The 19,719-nt window shown below is 27.6% G+C and overlaps 1 protein-coding gene across 1 annotated transcript; it reads right to left on the bottom strand.

The window, feature by feature from the left end:
* Positions 1 to 4,989: 4,989 nt before the first annotated feature.
* On the bottom strand, positions 4,990 to 18,209 carry LOC113556805 (sodium/potassium-transporting ATPase subunit beta-2-like). The gene is made up of 7 exons (XM_026961964.2): positions 17,742 to 18,209; positions 11,918 to 12,058; positions 11,279 to 11,395; positions 10,111 to 10,292; positions 9,778 to 9,879; positions 9,524 to 9,692; positions 4,990 to 7,482 (listed from the first exon to the last, which is right to left on the bottom strand). The coding sequence occupies exons 1-7, from the start codon at positions 17,890 to 17,892 to the stop codon at positions 7,373 to 7,375; spliced, it is 972 nt and encodes a 323-aa protein (XP_026817765.1). The 5' UTR covers positions 17,893 to 18,209; the 3' UTR covers positions 4,990 to 7,372.
* Positions 18,210 to 19,719: the final 1,510 nt, after the last annotated feature.

The following is a 19,719-nucleotide window of genomic DNA, read 5'->3' as shown; positions in this document are numbered from 1 at the left end:
TGGTCAAACATTGTAATTGTAATTATATTCATTAGTAGATTTGTGTCCTTTATATTGGGTCCAAAAATATTATATAAAAAGCTGGGTCATCACAATTGGTGTGCTTGCCAAATATTTGTCATTTGTTTAACTTATTATGTTGTAATGACAAAAAACTTATATAATTATTTATTGTCTTCCGAGATTGTTGATAAATGTAATAAATGTACTGCAAATTAAAAGAACAATCAATTTACTGATGAATATACTTAAAAAATAATTGTATTAGTTGTTGGAACACTAAATATATAAATTATTAGTAAGTACACTAATTATAGGTACTCAACACAATAGTTATGAGGTTTTTACACAACAATCTTATCAAAAACTAAAGTTGATATGCTTCCTTGGATATTTTAAATTATTTGTAATGTACATAATATTATAAACTTATTTATACAATAAACATAATAGATATTTGTCCAATGTAAGTGTTTTGTTTAGGCTAAAATATAAGTGTAATAAAGAGCACTTGAGTACTTAGTACATTATTCAATACAACATTATAAACTCCCTTTTTAAATAATATTCAAATCATCAAAAACACTTGTTAAATTCTATTATCAAAAAAGTACTCAATTATAAATTTATTTTTTATCTATAATTTACAAAAATAAATATAACCTAACCTAACTTATGGTTATATGATTTTGTGCTGACTTTTAGAAAAATATATCAATTAACATATTCTTATGTCTTACTATACATTACCAAAATGTAATTTGAAGGAATTTATTTTACATTTAAACAGATTATATTACCAATACTTATTTGAATATAACTTATTTACTCAATATTCTCAAAAATGTGTATTTTATTATTTATTTGTGATAATGAATTAGTTCAATTAATTATAATTTGCTATAATTTGTGTATCATAGTTTTGCCAAAATATATGTGCTATTAATTTATAATATTATACTTAAATATAAATTATAATATAATATAAATGAATTGTAAGTTAATATTTATATCTTGTTTTTATTTATTAGTTTTTATGATTTAGCTTTATTTTTCTATTAATTCATAATTTGTATTTTGTCTTATACCTATACCAAACTAATCCTTAGATAACATAAAATATAATTTAATATCAGCGATAGACCTACAGTGCAGTGGTTGCTACATAAACCATTTTTTAGTCAATATGCTTATTTAATATTTATTTTAAAAATCCCATTTACTCCTTTTTTTTTTTTAAATAGAGTTAACTTAAATAAAGACAATTTCAGTATTCATGATAATTTATTGAATACAATTTTACTGAAATAAATAAAAATAAATAATTATAGAATTATACGCATATTAACATAATAACTCCAATTATAAGTAATAACCTATAACTTACTAATTGTCTATCAAATAGATTTTTACAAGAATAAATATTTTTTTATTAATACACCTTTTGGATTCAAGAATGTATGTATATATAATAAATATAATAATAATTTTTATTTTAAGAATTGCAATATGATGTATTTGAAAAACTTGAAATTCTTAACGAATAGTAATAAATATATTTTTTTATAACTAGTTTTTATTATACAAGCTATTCTCAGGGCTTATTCTCAGAATTTTAATCAACTATGCACTTTATTTAAAAAATAAGCCTATCAAAATAGAACTATAGGTATAACTGTAAAAAAAAAAAACTATAACGTCAATATAGAAACAATTTTATGAGCATATGAAATTTGTTTTTTTACCAAATCGAGTAAAACAACGATATATTACAATTTAAATATAGTTAATAATATAATATGTCCAACTAATTATCCTATACTGACAAATCATCTCCGTTCAGAATCGTTTTTCGTATACAATGATGGTACCTGTCATTGCATACAAATTTAACACATCCATTATAGTGACCTACTCATATCCATCTCTACTATACAGCAGAGCGGTATCCACTTGACCTTTTTTCGTAATTAATACAACACAACACAATGTTAGAGCGCCTCTTTTTAAAATTGTTTTCAGTTTGATATTTTTTCATCTTTAGATTTTCTTTTTGAAATTGCCATATAAATCCCATTAAACCATTCTTGTTCTTTGGCTTCAGCACATAAGTCTTTGATACAAAATTCATAATTTATTATTTATTTTTTTTTATTATTATTTCATAATTTTTATATCTATATTACTTGTCTTGAATCTCAATTTTGAAGAGCAGGCTCCAGAGTCCAGGCGTGGTAAAATGAATAAAAAAATATTAATTTTCCGTTTCTAGTGTTTCTACATACAAACTTTGACGGTTGATTGATTTATTAAAATTGCTTTTACTTATTAATTGTTCAACGTTAGCGCTGTGACTAACACAAGCAATTAAAATAGTGATATTTCTTAACTCATTGGACCCTGCAGATAAATGTTGCACTAGCTATAATTTAAGCAATGACACTTATTGTATTTCTTCGAATCTATTATGTTTAATCTTTATATCTACTACCCACATATTAAGATCTAATAAATTTAAATCATTACCCAAAACGAAAAATGCATTTCTAATATTAGCATTACAAATTACAATCAAGGTTACCTACTAACATAATATTCATCAATAAAGGCTCTTGTCTATAATTTCTAATAACTTAATTTTTTCAAATTTAAAAACACATTAATACCTATAGGAACTAATATTTTCTGTATTATCTTAATAATATAGCAATAAATTATAAAAAATCAACTACGCTAAAATTGATTATCAAGTGCGCATTTTGCTTTTCCAAATACGCAAAATCAGCCCAAGTGCGCTTTAGAATAAGCCCTTCTTATAGTGTTTAAAATAATGAACGTTTGACAGTATGTACCACTCTGCTATACATTAAGTGTTGACTGTCGAGTGGGTCATTGTAATGGATGTATTACATTTGAATTCAATATTTCGATGATGATGTTATTATTATTTTATACAAAAAATAATTCTGAGTGTAGAAGAATATTTTTTAATATAACTAGTAATTTATTATATCACTATAACTTATAACACTAAATATTTTTATTATTTTTGTTATAAACTTATAAGTTTTATTATACTATAAACTTACCATAGAATGGTATGAAAAAGTTTGTCCTGTTTGTGATGTTGGTGTATAAATGTTAGTGATGGACAACGATATCCATAATGCGATATTGTAAATTTGTAACACATTTTCGACACCGATATCGTTCTATAATTTTATTGTGTGTGCTGTGTAATAATTAATAACTAATAAGTAATAATATTTGTCAGCTGATAAAGTTTGTTCACGTGTCCCCGGGAAATGTGAATTATTATATTATTTTGGTGTATTAATAATAAAATAATATAAAATACTAAATTTTATTAATAAATTTATTTATATTATTTGATACGATATCGAACAAATTACAATATCAGGAAAATCGAACCATATCGGTACACAATATTATATCGTTGCCTAACACTAATAAATATACAATAGCTTAAAAATAATTTAAATTTTATTGTTTAAAAGTATGTAAAATATAATAAAATATTAAAATAAGTACCTATAGCTATTTGCTTCATATCCTTGCGCATACTAGTTTTGAATTACAATAAAGTAATTCAAATTGTTAGCGTATATGTATATAATTTTTCCAAATTTAATCTTCAATTGTCTGTTTGAAAATGTGTGCTTCTATGTTTTTTGATTTCAGTATGAATTATTTACTTCAAGCCTTAGCTATAAAATTAAACATTTTATACATGTTTAACTATAAAATAATTTGCAAATTTTTGTAATTTTGACCAATTTTACCAAAATTTGAACTTAAAATGCTCATAAAAAAAATCATGCAAGATATTTAATCTATCTTTAATATATCTATTTTTATCGAATAATAAATATATTTAACAACAACTTGTCTTAATGAGTTATGAGGAACCTTGTATGATTTGTATTAAATTTTCAAGTTTTTTTTATCAAATAATCAATAGTTTTTTCTGTATAAAAAAAAGTCAATTTTTTTTAAAAAAAAAAGCTCAAAAAGAGTGAAAATATTTTGAAAATTATGCCGAATGTAGAAGATGATAATATAAAGTTTAATTAATACAGCTTAATTGGCTCAATATGTGATCTAATACTTCCTGAATGAAACAGACAAAAACAGTTCATAGGTTTACGGATGAGCATTTCCGTTCAATTATTGGAACAACAAAATTCTAACCAGACTTTCATTATTATACTTAACGAAATACTATCACATTAAAAATAAGTGCATCTAATGTAAAAAAATTTTGAAATATTTTTTGTATTATCATAATTAATAATTAAGTACTTATTTTATTTTTGAAATATATATTTAATATATGTAATTTATAAATTATTAAAATAAATTTTTAGAACAATTTATTTAATTTAAACATTTATAAATTATAACTAATCATATTGAACACCTAAGACACCTTTGAGGGCAACATATGACCTGGGGCTGCTGATTGGCCTTATCAATAACTTATTTTACTCATGAATGACCAATTTCGTCAAAATTTAAATTATTTAGACGCCCATAAAATATTTTTATGAAATTATGCTTGATTTTTTTTTTTTAAATTCCAGTAATATAACTTACGATTTTACGAGGAATCTTATATTGTATAAGTATAAGTACCTAAATAAATTTCTTTAGACCTAAAACACTTATTATTGAAAGTCCATGTATATATTTACTTATCTCTTCGCTCAAAATCTAAAAATTGTGTAAGGCCTAAGACCATCAAAATGTTATTTTTGTGTTACAAAGTGTTCCGTCCATCATTTTCAATAAGAAATCTGTAAAATATTTAAAAAGTATTTCTTTTAGGTACATATGCAATTCAATGCACTTGCATTCAGCATTGACGCCCTTGTAAAAGCTCTAAAGTCTCAGATAACAGATGCCACTGTGTTTGCCAGCTGTGTAAATTAGTGTATAGGTATACTAAATGATAAATAAAACAATTGCTGAACATCTACATTAACGAGTTCTATAATCTATATGATTCCGTTTACATATATAATAATAAAATCATCAACCACAGCCCACCGCACTACTATTACATACACATTATACACTTACATAATTGATAAGTACCTAAAAATTACATATTATAATATTCCTTTCGACCGCGTAAAACAAAACGGGTGTAACAATTATACGATTTAAAACACTCTATATTCCACTAGAATATCCAATTTTACTTAGCTCTCTACATCAACATATTAAAATTTTAAATAATCAATAACTTCCTTAATGTAATAATATATATATATATATGTAATAGCTATAAACTTTAATCTAGTGTCGAATGTATGTATAATAATTACGAGAATCAATATTAAATTTGGTTATTACATCATTACGACGATTGCTTAAAAAATATTACGATTAAATAGGCAAGTACCTATATATGTTTATTAAAAATAATAATATTTTATAGGTAATTAGTAATTTTCTCAAATGCGATTATTCTGTTCCATAGTACCTACCCATAATCAGAGTTGGATATACCTACCTTAAGTACGTAATACAACACGTAACGTAAATTACAAATTTCCGTAACGAAATTACTTTAAAAAAGTCATTCAACCCAACACTGCCTATAATTATTAATATGTATCGATGGAGTTGTGAAATGGATGTATTAATGAATCCTACTGAATCTAATCTAAAAGTATAAATTTATGTTTACACATAAATAATATAATATTTTATTATAAATCGCAAATTATAAAACTTTTTTACAATACTATGTTGTCGCGTATTTCTATGACTTTTTCACTCGACTACAGGAGGGGAGAAAAAAAAGCATAATATTATGTATTTAGTCATACTGACACTAAAACATTAAAACGTTTTAAAACTCAAGACGTGCATAGACTCTACTTACGAGTTTCATATAGACATAAGACACGCGACTGTGCGCGAGATGAGACTGATGGGATATAAAGATGAAAAAATACCTAGACAAGAAACTCAGAGTACGGGGTAGGTACATTTCATCACGTCATTTTGGGAGAAGGGGTGGATTTGACCGTGTTATTTTTTTTTAGGCCTGCAGTGCGAATCTTTAGGATTGACTGGTCAGACTCCGGCGTCTCTCCGTAAGAAAAAAAAATGTTTTTATATAATTTAATATTATTTTACCCGTATTAAAATGCTATTCTTAATATTATTGGCTGTAGTTGTTGTAATTGGTATTAAAATATGTTTACGTTATGTAGTCATTTGATAGGCAAATATCCAACGGTCGCAATGAAAGTCGGTGATACAAAATACCTATATATTGAAAATCAAAAACGTGGGTGGGACAAACATAATATTTTATCATTTTTGCAAAAGACTTGGTAAAAATATTGCTCCCCATTAAACCTGAAATATTGCAACTAGGTATCCTGTATTGCAGTTAACTTTTTGCATAAAATGATAAAAATAAAAAACGATCTTACTTATTTTAAACGTGATAGCCATAAGTGGACATCAATGTAGGAGCATCCGGGGACTTAGCTCTCCAAAAATTCCAATATTCCCCTAACTTCAAATATACATTATCCATGAACCATATAAATTGTAATAAGAATGCGAGCTCTTTTACTTTAAATAATGCTAAAATATATAATAATAATAATAGTCCACCCCTCCCTAAAAATTCCAAATATCCGCATATGGTGACGGCTATATTTAAAGTGGAAACTTTAGACTGACGACGGTGTGTAAATAGTTTTCAAACGACATAATTATAATTATTTATTTAATTTTTTTTTTAGATGAAAAATGTGGGTTTTGTGTTCCTACGTCTTATCATTAGATTGCCTACCTTGCATTGGTTGTATCCGAATTTGCTTATAAAAACAAGCCGAATGAATTAAACGAGCCAACTAAATTATTTATGGTAAAAATCACTATAGGTACCTACACCTATTTACGGAGTATGATAAAAAAAAGTTATAGGCAGTGATAATCATTGAAGTCGTCAGATGAATACATATCGTATAACTGTGAATTTGCACAGCATTTTTTAAGCTTGAATTATAAGTTTATTAATTAACTTTTCTGTGCTCTTATTTTATTTATTAATATTAATATATATAATATATATATATAAATGTATGTTTAACTTTAAGACATATTCCTAAGCCAAACAAAAAAAAAAAATTACCTAACGTTATTATTATTTTTTATAAAAGGAGTAAACGCGTTTTGTTGGGATTTCACTTAAACCAATTAACAATACAACGATATAGTACTAAAAATAAACTGGCTATGTTCTGTGTTTTGTGATGCATCAAAAAACTGAGAACAAAGCGAATGGTTTAGCGGCGTTATCATCGACTAAAAGTCTGCAACTTTAGTCAATCATCAACTCGAAGTGAACGGAACCTTCACGGTTTTGTAAGCTACGTTTGTAAAATATGTTCTTGGCCCAGGCACGGCATTCCACGTTGATTAAAGTATGTCCTGCAACAAATCAAAAAAAGCTGTCAGTTAAGTCAAGTATATCAAATATTACAATTTTACTTACAAATAATGGTAATAATTATAGAACTCTAAAATTCAACTAGCGTTTACGTTTTTTTTTTTTAAACCTTAGAAAATTTCAAATAATACACAATTTTGTTTTAAACTCCTTGATGTTATACATAATATTTTGTTTTGATAATTTTTGTAAAGTTACAGTTTTTAAAGTTATTTTATTTATTAATTATAAGTAATATTTTTTTATTATAGGTATTCTTGTGTATGAAAATTAAATGTACCTAAATATAAATTTAATAAAATAAAAATAATAATAAAATATGTATAAGTAGATATAATATATTATATTTAAGTTTTATTTTGCATATTTTTAAATTTATTTGCTATTTATGATGTTTTTTTCAGTATTTAAAAATTTATATCTAAATCTAACTTTTTATATAGTATATATTATTTTATAACTTCTGAGCTCTAATATCAAATAATTAATAAATAATATCTATGGCTATTCCTTACGTGTACCTTTATAAAAAAAATTAAACTATAAAAATGTAATAATAATATCCAATTGTTTATATCAATACCTGGTTGTAACAAAATATTGTCGATTATTATTGTTAATAAAAATAATTTATCAAGTTTCGGGAGAAATTCTATCTTATTAATATTATAAATTCTATGATCTTATTCTACAAGTTTTATTACGAATATGGTTATGTGGATTCAATAAATTGATTGTTTTTATAAAATATTTGATATGCTTTCAACTCTTTCAAGATAAATCTATCTAATGAGTAATGGTTATAACCAGTAAAGTCTGTGAGGTAAACGATCTGTGTCTGGCCAGTGGCCATTTTAAGCTTTATTGTTTCCACAACTTTAGTCCTCTACGATATAGTAGGAATACTTAATTGTATAGTGAGTAGCTCCCCGACTGTGTTCTAGCCGTTCTAGGGGCTCCATGGACACATTCAAATTAAATTACATTTAAAATTATTAGTTGCATATGTTGTAATCAGTGGCGTAGCCAGGGGGGTTTTGGGTGTTTAATCTCCCCCCTTTCGACCGTATTTTTATCAAAAATATAATGTTTATAATATAGGAATACAATCATTTATTCGTGGTGAAATTTATTCTGTTATGCTGTATTCACGTTATCGACTGCACTGTTGATAATAATCATTATCATTCAATTATTTTATTATTTTAATAAAATTGTAGATTTATTTTATTTTATTACTAAACTCCCCCCGGGTTGTTATAAACATGAGTTATCACTTTTTTTGGTTTAAAATTGAAATTCTTTGTTTTTGAAGCTCCGTAGATTTTATACGTAAATTAGACTATAATATTATAAGATAGATATGTTCTTTGTACACTACAGCTACCCACGTAGAATTAGTATAGGTAATGAGAGCTTATAAATTGTACAAAACTAAATATATTATGTAATTTGGGCTATACTACAAATAGATAATATTTTTTTCAGGAAGTCTACCTATCTATAGTAACAACAAATAAACAAAAATTACTCACCATGTAAATTTAACTTAATTACAACAAATATTATACGTATATTTTTATTATTATTTTTTTTTGTCATATTTATTTTTATTTGTACAATCTGTATAAAATATATTTACAATAAGCATAATAGATGGAGGATGTATATAATAGATTATGATTGGCTTGTTGAAGGAGCTATTCCGTAATAGCACTTCATATTATTTTTATTTAATTCGAAAATTATAGAAATATTAGAAATAGGTTTGTCGTGATTACATTTGTTATATATTTTTATAACTATCAACTGTAATATTGGATAAAATAATCCCCTTTGCATTTATTATAAACGGTTTTCATAAAGCCTCTTTTCAATAGTATACAAGTATAAATGTACCTAATAGATATACTAATATACTTAACTGTATATGTAGTATGTACCTATTTGACTCATTTACGAAAATATGTTTGGAAATAATTAAGTAAACATTATTGAATAAAAATATTTCTAAACTCTCACTTTTTGGATTTAGGAAATGTATGGCGATTAATGGGCTAAGGTAGTCACGCTTGTTTCTGTACGGGTAGTAGTAGCCAGGAAATCCGTCCTGTGGATATAACTTTAGAGGTCCAATATTATCTTTGTCTGCTGGCGCTTCTCCGTCGCAGGTGACCCATATTGTAAATAACTATAAATGTACATATGAACAATAATTGGTATTGTATTTAAAATATCAAATAAATATTATCGAATATTATTCTAAAACAATTTACCTCATGTTTCATTCTTTGCGCAATTTTATCTTTAAGTTCTTGTGGCATGTCAGCTGGAATGTCTGTCTTGTTATTATAGAATTCTGGTTCCCAGTCGAAAATCTACACAATATTTATAATCGAATAATAATTTAAATACAATAATCAAATAATGATTTATCATCAAGATAATTTATGTATAAATATTTGTCTTACATCTAATATGCATATTGATTTTATATTAAAGTTGTAATTAAATTTTATATTAAAGTTTACAATATTTTTATTACAATATAATAGATGCATTGTGCATAAATTTAAAATTCTTGTTAATTATCTTTTATGAATACAAACCTTATTGAGCTTAATGAAAACGCAGGGCTGAGCTTTTGGATATTGATATTTGTATTCAGATGAGCATGGTCCCATGTTTGCCAGGCTGACCTCGCAAACCTTGTCCTTTTGTGGTGGAATATTATAACCACATTTTTGTTGGTTATTACCTTTGTCTGGCAACAGTGTCTTGTTCTTATACACTAAAACCATTTCAAAAGAGTCGGCTTTTAATTTTTTCACTACCTAAAAGTTGTACATTGTACAAGCAACCTCTATAGAGGCGGCCAGCAGATATGGGAATGCTAGGTGTATGTGTCTTCATTGACGTTGTATAAAAAATGAATTCTTTTGAATTTTCTTTATATCTTTGAAAATATATAGACCAATTTAATAAAATGGGACATTTTTTACAAATGTAAATAATTTTTTAAAAAATAATTGTTGCTAGGTATATTTACATCACAACATTTTAACAATTAACTAACTTGTGAACATAAAATTTTAATTTAGGAGGTTCCACACTACCGTTTTTTATAAACCTATATGCGTTCCAGTGTGACGATTTGAATTTTATTTTGATAATCATTTTGAAAGCATATTTAAATTTATTATGAAATCTATTTTGAATCCTTTGAATCAATATTATAAAAAAAGTGTATTTTTTTTTTAAATTTTAAGTAAGATTTTTTTCTTTATAAGATTAAGAATAATGGACTAGAAATATTGCTTAATAGATAATGTTAACGAAAAAAAAACCTGTTTCAAAATTATTATCGGTATAAGACTCAAAAATTGGTACGTCTGTTAGAATTCGTTTAAGGCTATGATTTACAATAACAATTAGGCAACCATGAAATAATTTCGATTTTTGACGTAACGTGACATGTTTATGCGAGTGCGTAACGGTTACCCCATTCGCTATCAGGATATACAATAGATTTCATATAATAAATTCAAAAATGTTTTTAAAAATAAAACTCAACTACTCAAGTCATTACGTCAGAACGCATTTAGGATAATTTTTCAAAAAAACGGTAGTGTGGGATCTCTTAGTATTTTTAGATATATTTATGGTAGAGATCAGTAGGTTCAATTTTACCAGTAATAGACATTTTTGTTCGTGCTACAAGGTAACATAGCTTACGTTTATAATTATCATATATGTGGTATTTTTTTTTTTACTTACCAGCTAGGAACTTATCTAATTCATTAGTCCATGCTTCTACATTAGTTGCGTTATCCGCTGCGTAGTAAATTAGTGATCCATCTTCGACGTTCGGAGACATGGGTCGAAATCCTAGTCCTGTAAAATACATTTAGTCTGTATTCATAATAATACTATTACGCATTGCGTGATTGTACATTATATAATATTTATAGCCTTATTGGTAAAATTAATTAATAAAAGCATGGTACATCTCTTGAAAAAATCCTATTGTGAAGATATCTCTTAAACTAATAACAAATTCTCACCGAAATTTTATATTATTTTATTTTATTCAGAGATTATCACTAAAAAAAGTTATCTTGATTAAGATTATGAATGAATACACATAAAATAAGTATTGAAGAAATTTTCAGAATATTTATAAAATAATTAAATTGATGTACGAATTGCGTTTGTTCTATTAATAAGTTTAAATCTAATACAATACCTATCTAAGTAGCTATAACTAGATAAAATGTGTATAATGTTTAAATTATGAATAAGTCAACATAACAGAATTCTGTTAATGCACCAAAATATAGCTCAAATAATAAATATTAATTATACATTATATTTAAACGTTTAGTTAAAATGGAACAAGATATTACGTTTACATACCAGGGTTTGTGCCGATTATCGAGCTGGTCAATGTGAAATGAGGTGTATGGTCGTTCAACGTAGATAGTAGGACTTTCATGCATATGGCGAACATACATGCCAAACTTGAATAAAACACGGCATAAAAGAGCAAAATTCCTCCTAAAACATAAAAGTAATTATTATTATTATTTTTTAATTAAAAATGTAATTTATGTACTTTAAGTATGTATATTATATATTTTGTTAATATATTTTGATTATACACTATAAGTATGTTTAAATGTTTTATTTTTTTATAATAAAATTTGTATGACATCTAATTACACTACACCTAACTATCCACTTTAAGTTCAAGTTATTTAAAGTATGCCAATGAACACCCTTCTCTTTCAAATAAGTCATTGTTGTTATATATATATAATGAAAATTTAATTTAATTTAAAATATTTGAAAAAAAAAAACAATTTTATCGACAAAAAATATTCAAATTAAATATAATGTATGATAATAATATTATAATTTTACATCTAATTTATATAACTATATATATATCTGTTCAGCAAAGTAGAAATTTTGGGTATAAACTTTTGGCCGAGTGTAAAAAGATAATGAGTATTAAAACTTCAAAATTTTAAACAATGCTCGAAGTATATAGACTAAGAAAATTCTCAAGCAAAGTACCTATAGCTAGTTTACACAAATATAAATCAAATTATTATTATAAAAATGACGGAAAAACTTCACACATTATGAAGTAGGTATTATATTGTAATACCTAATACTACTGAGAAAATGATTCAATTTGGATGTATCAATCATATATGATGTACATGTAAGATTACATGGAAGACTAGGTAGTAGTAGTAATACACGTAAGTGTAGGTGCACAAGTTTTGGTTGGCTTATGACTTTGGAACTACAAATATCATAATATTGGTTGGTGTATAAAAACCTATGTATAATGATAAGTTATTTTGTTTCAATTATTTAAACAAATTTAATATTATAAAAATTTCTGGACAAAGTATGTAGATTTATTTTCGACCACGACTGGCTCGACTACTAAAATGGAACATTGTGTGTAGATTTTTTATTTTGTTTGTAATTATAATAATTAATAATATAATTTTAGTATATATTATATAGATAGACTACTAACTCAATTAGATTGGATTTACGAAAAACATATATATTTACTTGATTTTAATCAAATATATACGAAAATAAACAATTTATAAATATGAAATAATTGATGAGTGAAAATGATTTAACTTCGTAATTGTATCTAGCTAAAAAAAAACGATATAATAATAATTATAGTACCATTAGTACCTAAATATGATAAGTAAGAAAATGTTTATGTTTTTAAATTTATTTATTAATAAATTATTCTAATGTTAATATCAAATGGATTCGAATAAAATTTAACATAATAAATTAAATAATAATAATTTAATATAAATAATATTAAACATATAAACACAATTTCATTAAAATAATGTTATTTTGAATTTTAAAATAATAATTTATTCCTATAATACTTTAATTAATTTATAATACTTTTATACTTACACAATGCCATTAAATATGTTATCTTGTATTTTTTTTAATAAACAATTTTAAACATAATATATTTAAATTGTGTAAAATTTTTACTCGAAACCGTAGTTAGTAAAAAAAAATCATTTTTTCATATTATTTGAATATTTATGATATAAATCTGCATATTTTATAGATTTTTATTGCATATAAATCCGGGCCCTAATAATAAAAAATAATAGTTTATTAATACCTTTAATACAATAATATGGTGAATATTTGTCTATGTATAACTATAAAGAATTTACGAGTATGTCCATGATGTTATTTCACTAAAGAAACTTTATCGAAGGCACTTTGCCATTAATGAATATAAACATATAGGTTTAAATTTAATATTTTTTGAGTCGTAAAATATATTTGTAATTTAATAGTATATTTGTATTATTTTTAAAATTAAATATTAAAACATTTATATATTTAATATAAATACATTATTAGTATTTTGTCTGACTCTGAAGTCTTAATATACTTAATATTACATAATATAAATATCAGGTAAGTATAATATTTTATATTATTATACAAGTTTTCCATATTTAAATATATCTATTTTAGTACTACAAAAATAAATTGCAATAAATATATTTCCAATTTTTAGACTACAAAAGTATCACTTTTACAAACATTTTGTAGTTTCGTGTTCAATTTACAAATATTTTAAAATATATAAAATAAAACTTATATTTCATAACTTCATGCTTCGTTATCTCGTCTGTTATTATTATCAAGAACGTACAGTATACCGTAGTTTATAGATAGGTAAAAAGTAGTTATAGAATCATGGAATAACATTTATTTTTAATTCATATTTTTAAGTATCATAGTAAATTTAAACCTTTTCTAAGACACAAATATAATGTAACTTTATGTACTCTTGTCAACTTTCATTGATTTATTTCAATAAAACATAATGTTTTTAGGTTTCTGTTAAATGTTCAATACCTAAATTTTTATTTTAGTGTGTTTAAATAGTTTATATAAATAATATAATTTTACAATGAAATGACTCAGTACAGAATTTGTAATTTTTACATTCACTATAAATGTTTAATGATGAGTTATAACTTTTAAGTAATGACTAATGAATAATAATATAAAACATGCGTAATACGGTCTATAAAGTAAATACTAGCCATAGTCCGGAACGTCAGTAAAATCAATAAGTTATTATGACTGCAAAGGGAAGAAACCAAACCAGGCGATTCTCGTATTTACATAATATAATATAATGTGTTATGTAATTCATTATCTTCACTAGATTGTTGTATGTATCTATGGAGTAATGGAGCTACGATTATATTTTGCATAATGTATTTTGTATTTTTAATTCTAACTTCTGAGTAATACATAATATTATATTGAAGTGCTGTCCGCATATAATACCTATTGCGTATATTGTCTTTATTATTCCTATTTATTTATTTTCATTTTATCCCTTATTTTATTTATCATAAAAAAAAGTAATAAAAACAAAAACAAATAATAATAAATTCCACAGTTGAAAATATATTTACCTACCTGTATACATGCTAGACATTATTGTGATTTGATAAGAACTGAAACGATTCAGTATATTTTTCTATCCTAAAAAAAATGATGCGAACAACTGTCCCCTGGAATCCCCTCTCAAATATGGCACAGATGATACAGGATATTATCAGGATGACGAGTAAAGTTGTGCAATACTATAGCTGCTATATGAGATGTAAAATAGGACATGCAGAATTGTAAAATATTATTCAAGCCTCAAGGCAAAAGTTAAAACGCTTAAGAGATCTAATATATTATAAATAAATATATACAATATACGTATTCAATATTATAATCTCGTAGTTTATTCGACGAAACGAGACTAGCGGAGGTTGTTCTAAACTTAGAAATACTTTTAGTCACAGTTCTTAAAATCATGGGAAAGATGCATGCGCGTGTTGCTAAACACGATTATAATATATACTATATACTTATATATTTCGTGTGTGTGCGTGTTTTTCTTCTATTCTTAGATAGTATTGGCAACGACGTTTACTCATATAAAATTAACGAACTGCACACAAACCCGTACGCGCGTGCGTTGCACACACACAGACACAATTCACATTGGGCTTATATTCTGAATTCGCTGGAATATGTTTCACACTCGCCGTGGCGATCAAATACAATATCAGAAAAAACCGATTAGGTAAAATAAATTTAAAAAAAAATCATCATTAAGTATATAGGTACAAATTGTATAATTGTCTTTATATTTACATTTACATTAATATTATGTGAATTAAAGATAGTGGGAAAAACTGCTTAATATATACAATAATATCGTCCTATAACAAATATATTACCAGGTAATTATGAAGTTATAACAAAAATATTTTATAATAATATAGGATATATTGACAATATGAGGTGTCGAGCTTGATAAAATGGGTAATCAGGAGTATGTATCCAATCGGTTTCTATAAAGTATTAGATATAGGTATATTATACGTAAATTATTTCAATATTTTATGTTGGTAGGTCACCACCACAATTTTATATTAGGTATCGATTCGTACAAGTCGGTGCACCCTGTTACACGCATCGTATTACTCGACTAGACCAGTTAATGTCACGTAAATAAGTGTGTTTACTCTTAACGTCGTCATATAGTCTAAACTCTAAATATACCTGCTAATCCTGTGTTTGTTAATACGTTCTTATAACTTTCAAGTCAAAAAAAAAAAAAAAAAACTAAAAAAGATAGGAAAAATTACAGAAACAAAAATATTTAAGTTAATGTTACGAAGAAATAAGACCTCATCGACTACCGCTACCTATAATAGGCATACAGTCAACGTGCATATATACACGAACACTGTGTACGCGTGTTCGTGTGTGTGTGTATCTATATTCTTGAAGTGCCATGTACTATCTGTACATTCGGTGGCGTGTATAAAAAAAGGAAAGAAAAACCATTTCTGCGATGAGCATATACGTGCCTTACATGCGCTAACGGTATCGGTCAGCTTGCGACTTTTAGACTTTTATCATCGCGAATGATGTTTTCATTCATTTTCCTTGTGTGAAGCATTTATATATTTGTCGTGCGTAATCGATCTCGGTACAAACACACGCACTTCTGTCCAGAATTTACTGCATTAAACCATATACTAGATACACGGGTATAATACAGTTACCTAATATAGGTATAGTGTGTAGCTGGTGATCTTAGGTGCTAAAGAGGTGAGGATCTGGGCTCCTTTCAAACTATGATGGCTAAATTAAATGTACTGATTTGTTCATAAACCAACAAAGGTATAAAATAGCAACGATATTGTATTTATAAATGAGCTATTAGTCGATTTTATTTGAGAGTGCCGCCGAATTATATGGTATAATAATTGGTAAAAATTAGAAAACGTTAAGTGATATGAAAAAACCATCATTGAGTGAACCACGAGTGATCACGTAGATGTACAGTGTTTAAAGCGAAAACTAAATTAATTCAAACGTTTTTTGGCCCCCTCCCTCCTGCGCGGAAGGGGTCACCAAAATCCAGTGTAATCCCTGTGACCCAATTAATATAATTCATCATGCATGTGATAATTTGTATATCCAAATCGTATCGAAAAAATCAATTCCAAAACCGCTAGGCTCGTACACGAACAGCGTGATAAAAGCGTGTCTTCCGCACGGCACTTACATAGGTGAGGTATACGTATGAGGGAGTAAGTGGTAGTATACGCGCGTGAGGTGTGGTCCGGGTGGGTATGCAAGTTGTGCGTGGGCACACCGATGATGCGTGGGTAACACGCACGACTAGTGGTGCAGACGTGATTTGTTATGGTGTCGGAATGGGAAGAGTGGGATACCCTAGCCGAGTATAATAACAATAACAAAATTATTAGCGATTAGCAATACTGCTACTTATTTATAATATATATTATATAAGTATCCATGATGTCAACCGTGATGTATTATGAGTAGAAACTAAATCACTGTAATAAATAACCAAAAATTTTGTTTTTCAAAATCCGTAGGAAATATAATATTTAGTGTTTAGGTACATACTTCTGTAGGCGATCCTATTGACCCTCTGACCCTCCACCCCCCAGTCATCCTTCGTACACTATGTCAAGTGACTAACCGTTTGCATACATAATTATATTATACTATATGATAATTTAATGGGTTTCGTCGTGTTTATTTAAGGTAAGTACACCTGTCATAATATGTATTATATAATAATATATATATACGTATTTACCCCAACTCTTGGCGGACCGGCCGAGAAACTCGTGCGAGCTCGGGTTGTAAATGCCCATGATGATCTTCTGCCATATCGTCCGGTCATCCTTCACCTTGGCGTACTCCCATTCGTACCCAATGCCGTTCGTGTCCGTGTTGTGCTTGACCATGGCGGCGACCGCGCGGTTCCGGGGTAGGTCGGCGGAACGGAGCGCGTCTGTTCACGGAAAGTGGGGCGCGACCGGCCGAGGGATGCGATTGACCCGAATCGGTAACCGGGTAAACTGCAAGTCGGGTGGTGTACTCGTGGTTAATCGGGCGATGACTGAGACTGACGTACGCGCGCGACAGTCAGCTTTCGCGGGACCGGTGAAAATGGTATCGGCGGCGGCGGCGGCGGTGGCGGTGGGTCGGCTGCAGCGGCGATCGATGATGACGGGCAGGCGCGCACAACGAAAATACGCTGCGAAGGGAATCGCCGACGTATACGGTGGCGCGGCGACGGCGTGCGAATAACGTCGGCGGCGATGTACTCGGTCGGCGGCGCGCCGTGCTCGATACCGCAGTGTTGCCCGCGCAACGAGCTCGAAACACCGTTCGCACGATCATGATACATGTATAGATACATTTTATACGATTGTCGAGCTTTTTGCCGATCGGGTTTTCTTTTTTTTCCATTTCGCACCCCTCACACCCTGCAGGACTCACACCCTCACATCCACCACTGCACTTCTACGTGAGTGTGTGCGTTTAACGCGTTATGTTATGTATTATATTCGTCGTTTATCGATTCCGCCCGGGTCGTGCTAAGTGTCGCTCGACGTCTGAGTGTAGCACAAAGTTTTTAATAGAGGGTAAACAGGAAAAAAGTCCCTTTCAATCATATATATTATTCTAAATATAAATATAACTCAAATTAAGTAAGAAGTAGTAAGTACTCAAAGTTTCGAGTACTCAGTCTATAATAATATGTTCCTAAAAACAATTTTAAATCGTATTACCACCTTTACCTGAATATAAAAATATTGTAACATTCCATAATGAGTTTGATTTACAATCTACAAAATATGAGTTGTGCAATAAATATCTAATTTATATAGATTATACAACTTTCATTAGTTTAATAATTTTATAATTCATTTTTCAAATAAATCGCCTATCGTCCACCAGTGGCGGATACCTAAATAAATACTTTATCAAAATGAATGTGTGCCCTTTAAAAATCGCCCCCCCCCCCTGTTATCTTGATCTGGATCTACCTCTGTCGTCCACTGCGCCTTTTTAACTGACTAATAAATAATAATCCAAAGATAAGATTTTTACTTCTTTAAAAGATCGCGTTTCTACCAATTTCCGATTTTAAACGGGTTTGTGGCGCTTTATAGTCGTGTATAATTTTACCAACCCGGTATAGTAAAACTCAGTTCTAATTTCTACTTAGACAACCACGATATTATGTCCTTCGGAAAAACCATTTTTGTTCTGTTTAAGGAGTAGTGGGCAGTACTGGATATTTTCTTGTACATTTTAATTAGTAGCGTGGATAATGGATATTGACTATTGGGTACTCCCTTTCAAAAATAAAACCATATGTTTAACAAATAAAAAAAAAAAATGCCATTGATCTAATATTCATGATGAATGGATATTAATGGATATAATAGTATACGTAAACGTGTTATAAAGTATGTCAAAACTGTTTGAGTTACACAAAAATAATATTAGTTCTCAAGGAAGTTTCAATGATGTATAAATATAGGTAACCTACTATTTGCTTAAACTACATAAATTCTTGTATCTCACATAAAAAATAACTCAAGTGTCTCGGTCTGTGTATGTACACAATGGTCAATGTTAGTATACATAAAAAAGTTTAGTCCTCAACCACTCACTTTTAAACATAGGTTATTCAAATTTCAAATAGCATATTCATATGGCCATATGAGCAAAATCACACAGCGAATCTGCGCGAATGATCATCTGCGAATACTCTTGTT

This window comes from Rhopalosiphum maidis, chromosome 3, assembly GCF_003676215.2.
Source record: "Rhopalosiphum maidis isolate BTI-1 chromosome 3, ASM367621v3, whole genome shotgun sequence".
NCBI classification, from domain to species: domain Eukaryota; kingdom Metazoa; phylum Arthropoda; class Insecta; order Hemiptera; family Aphididae; genus Rhopalosiphum; species Rhopalosiphum maidis.
Note: the sequence above shows the minus strand (reverse complement) of the source record. Positions and strands in the feature narration are given on the sequence as shown.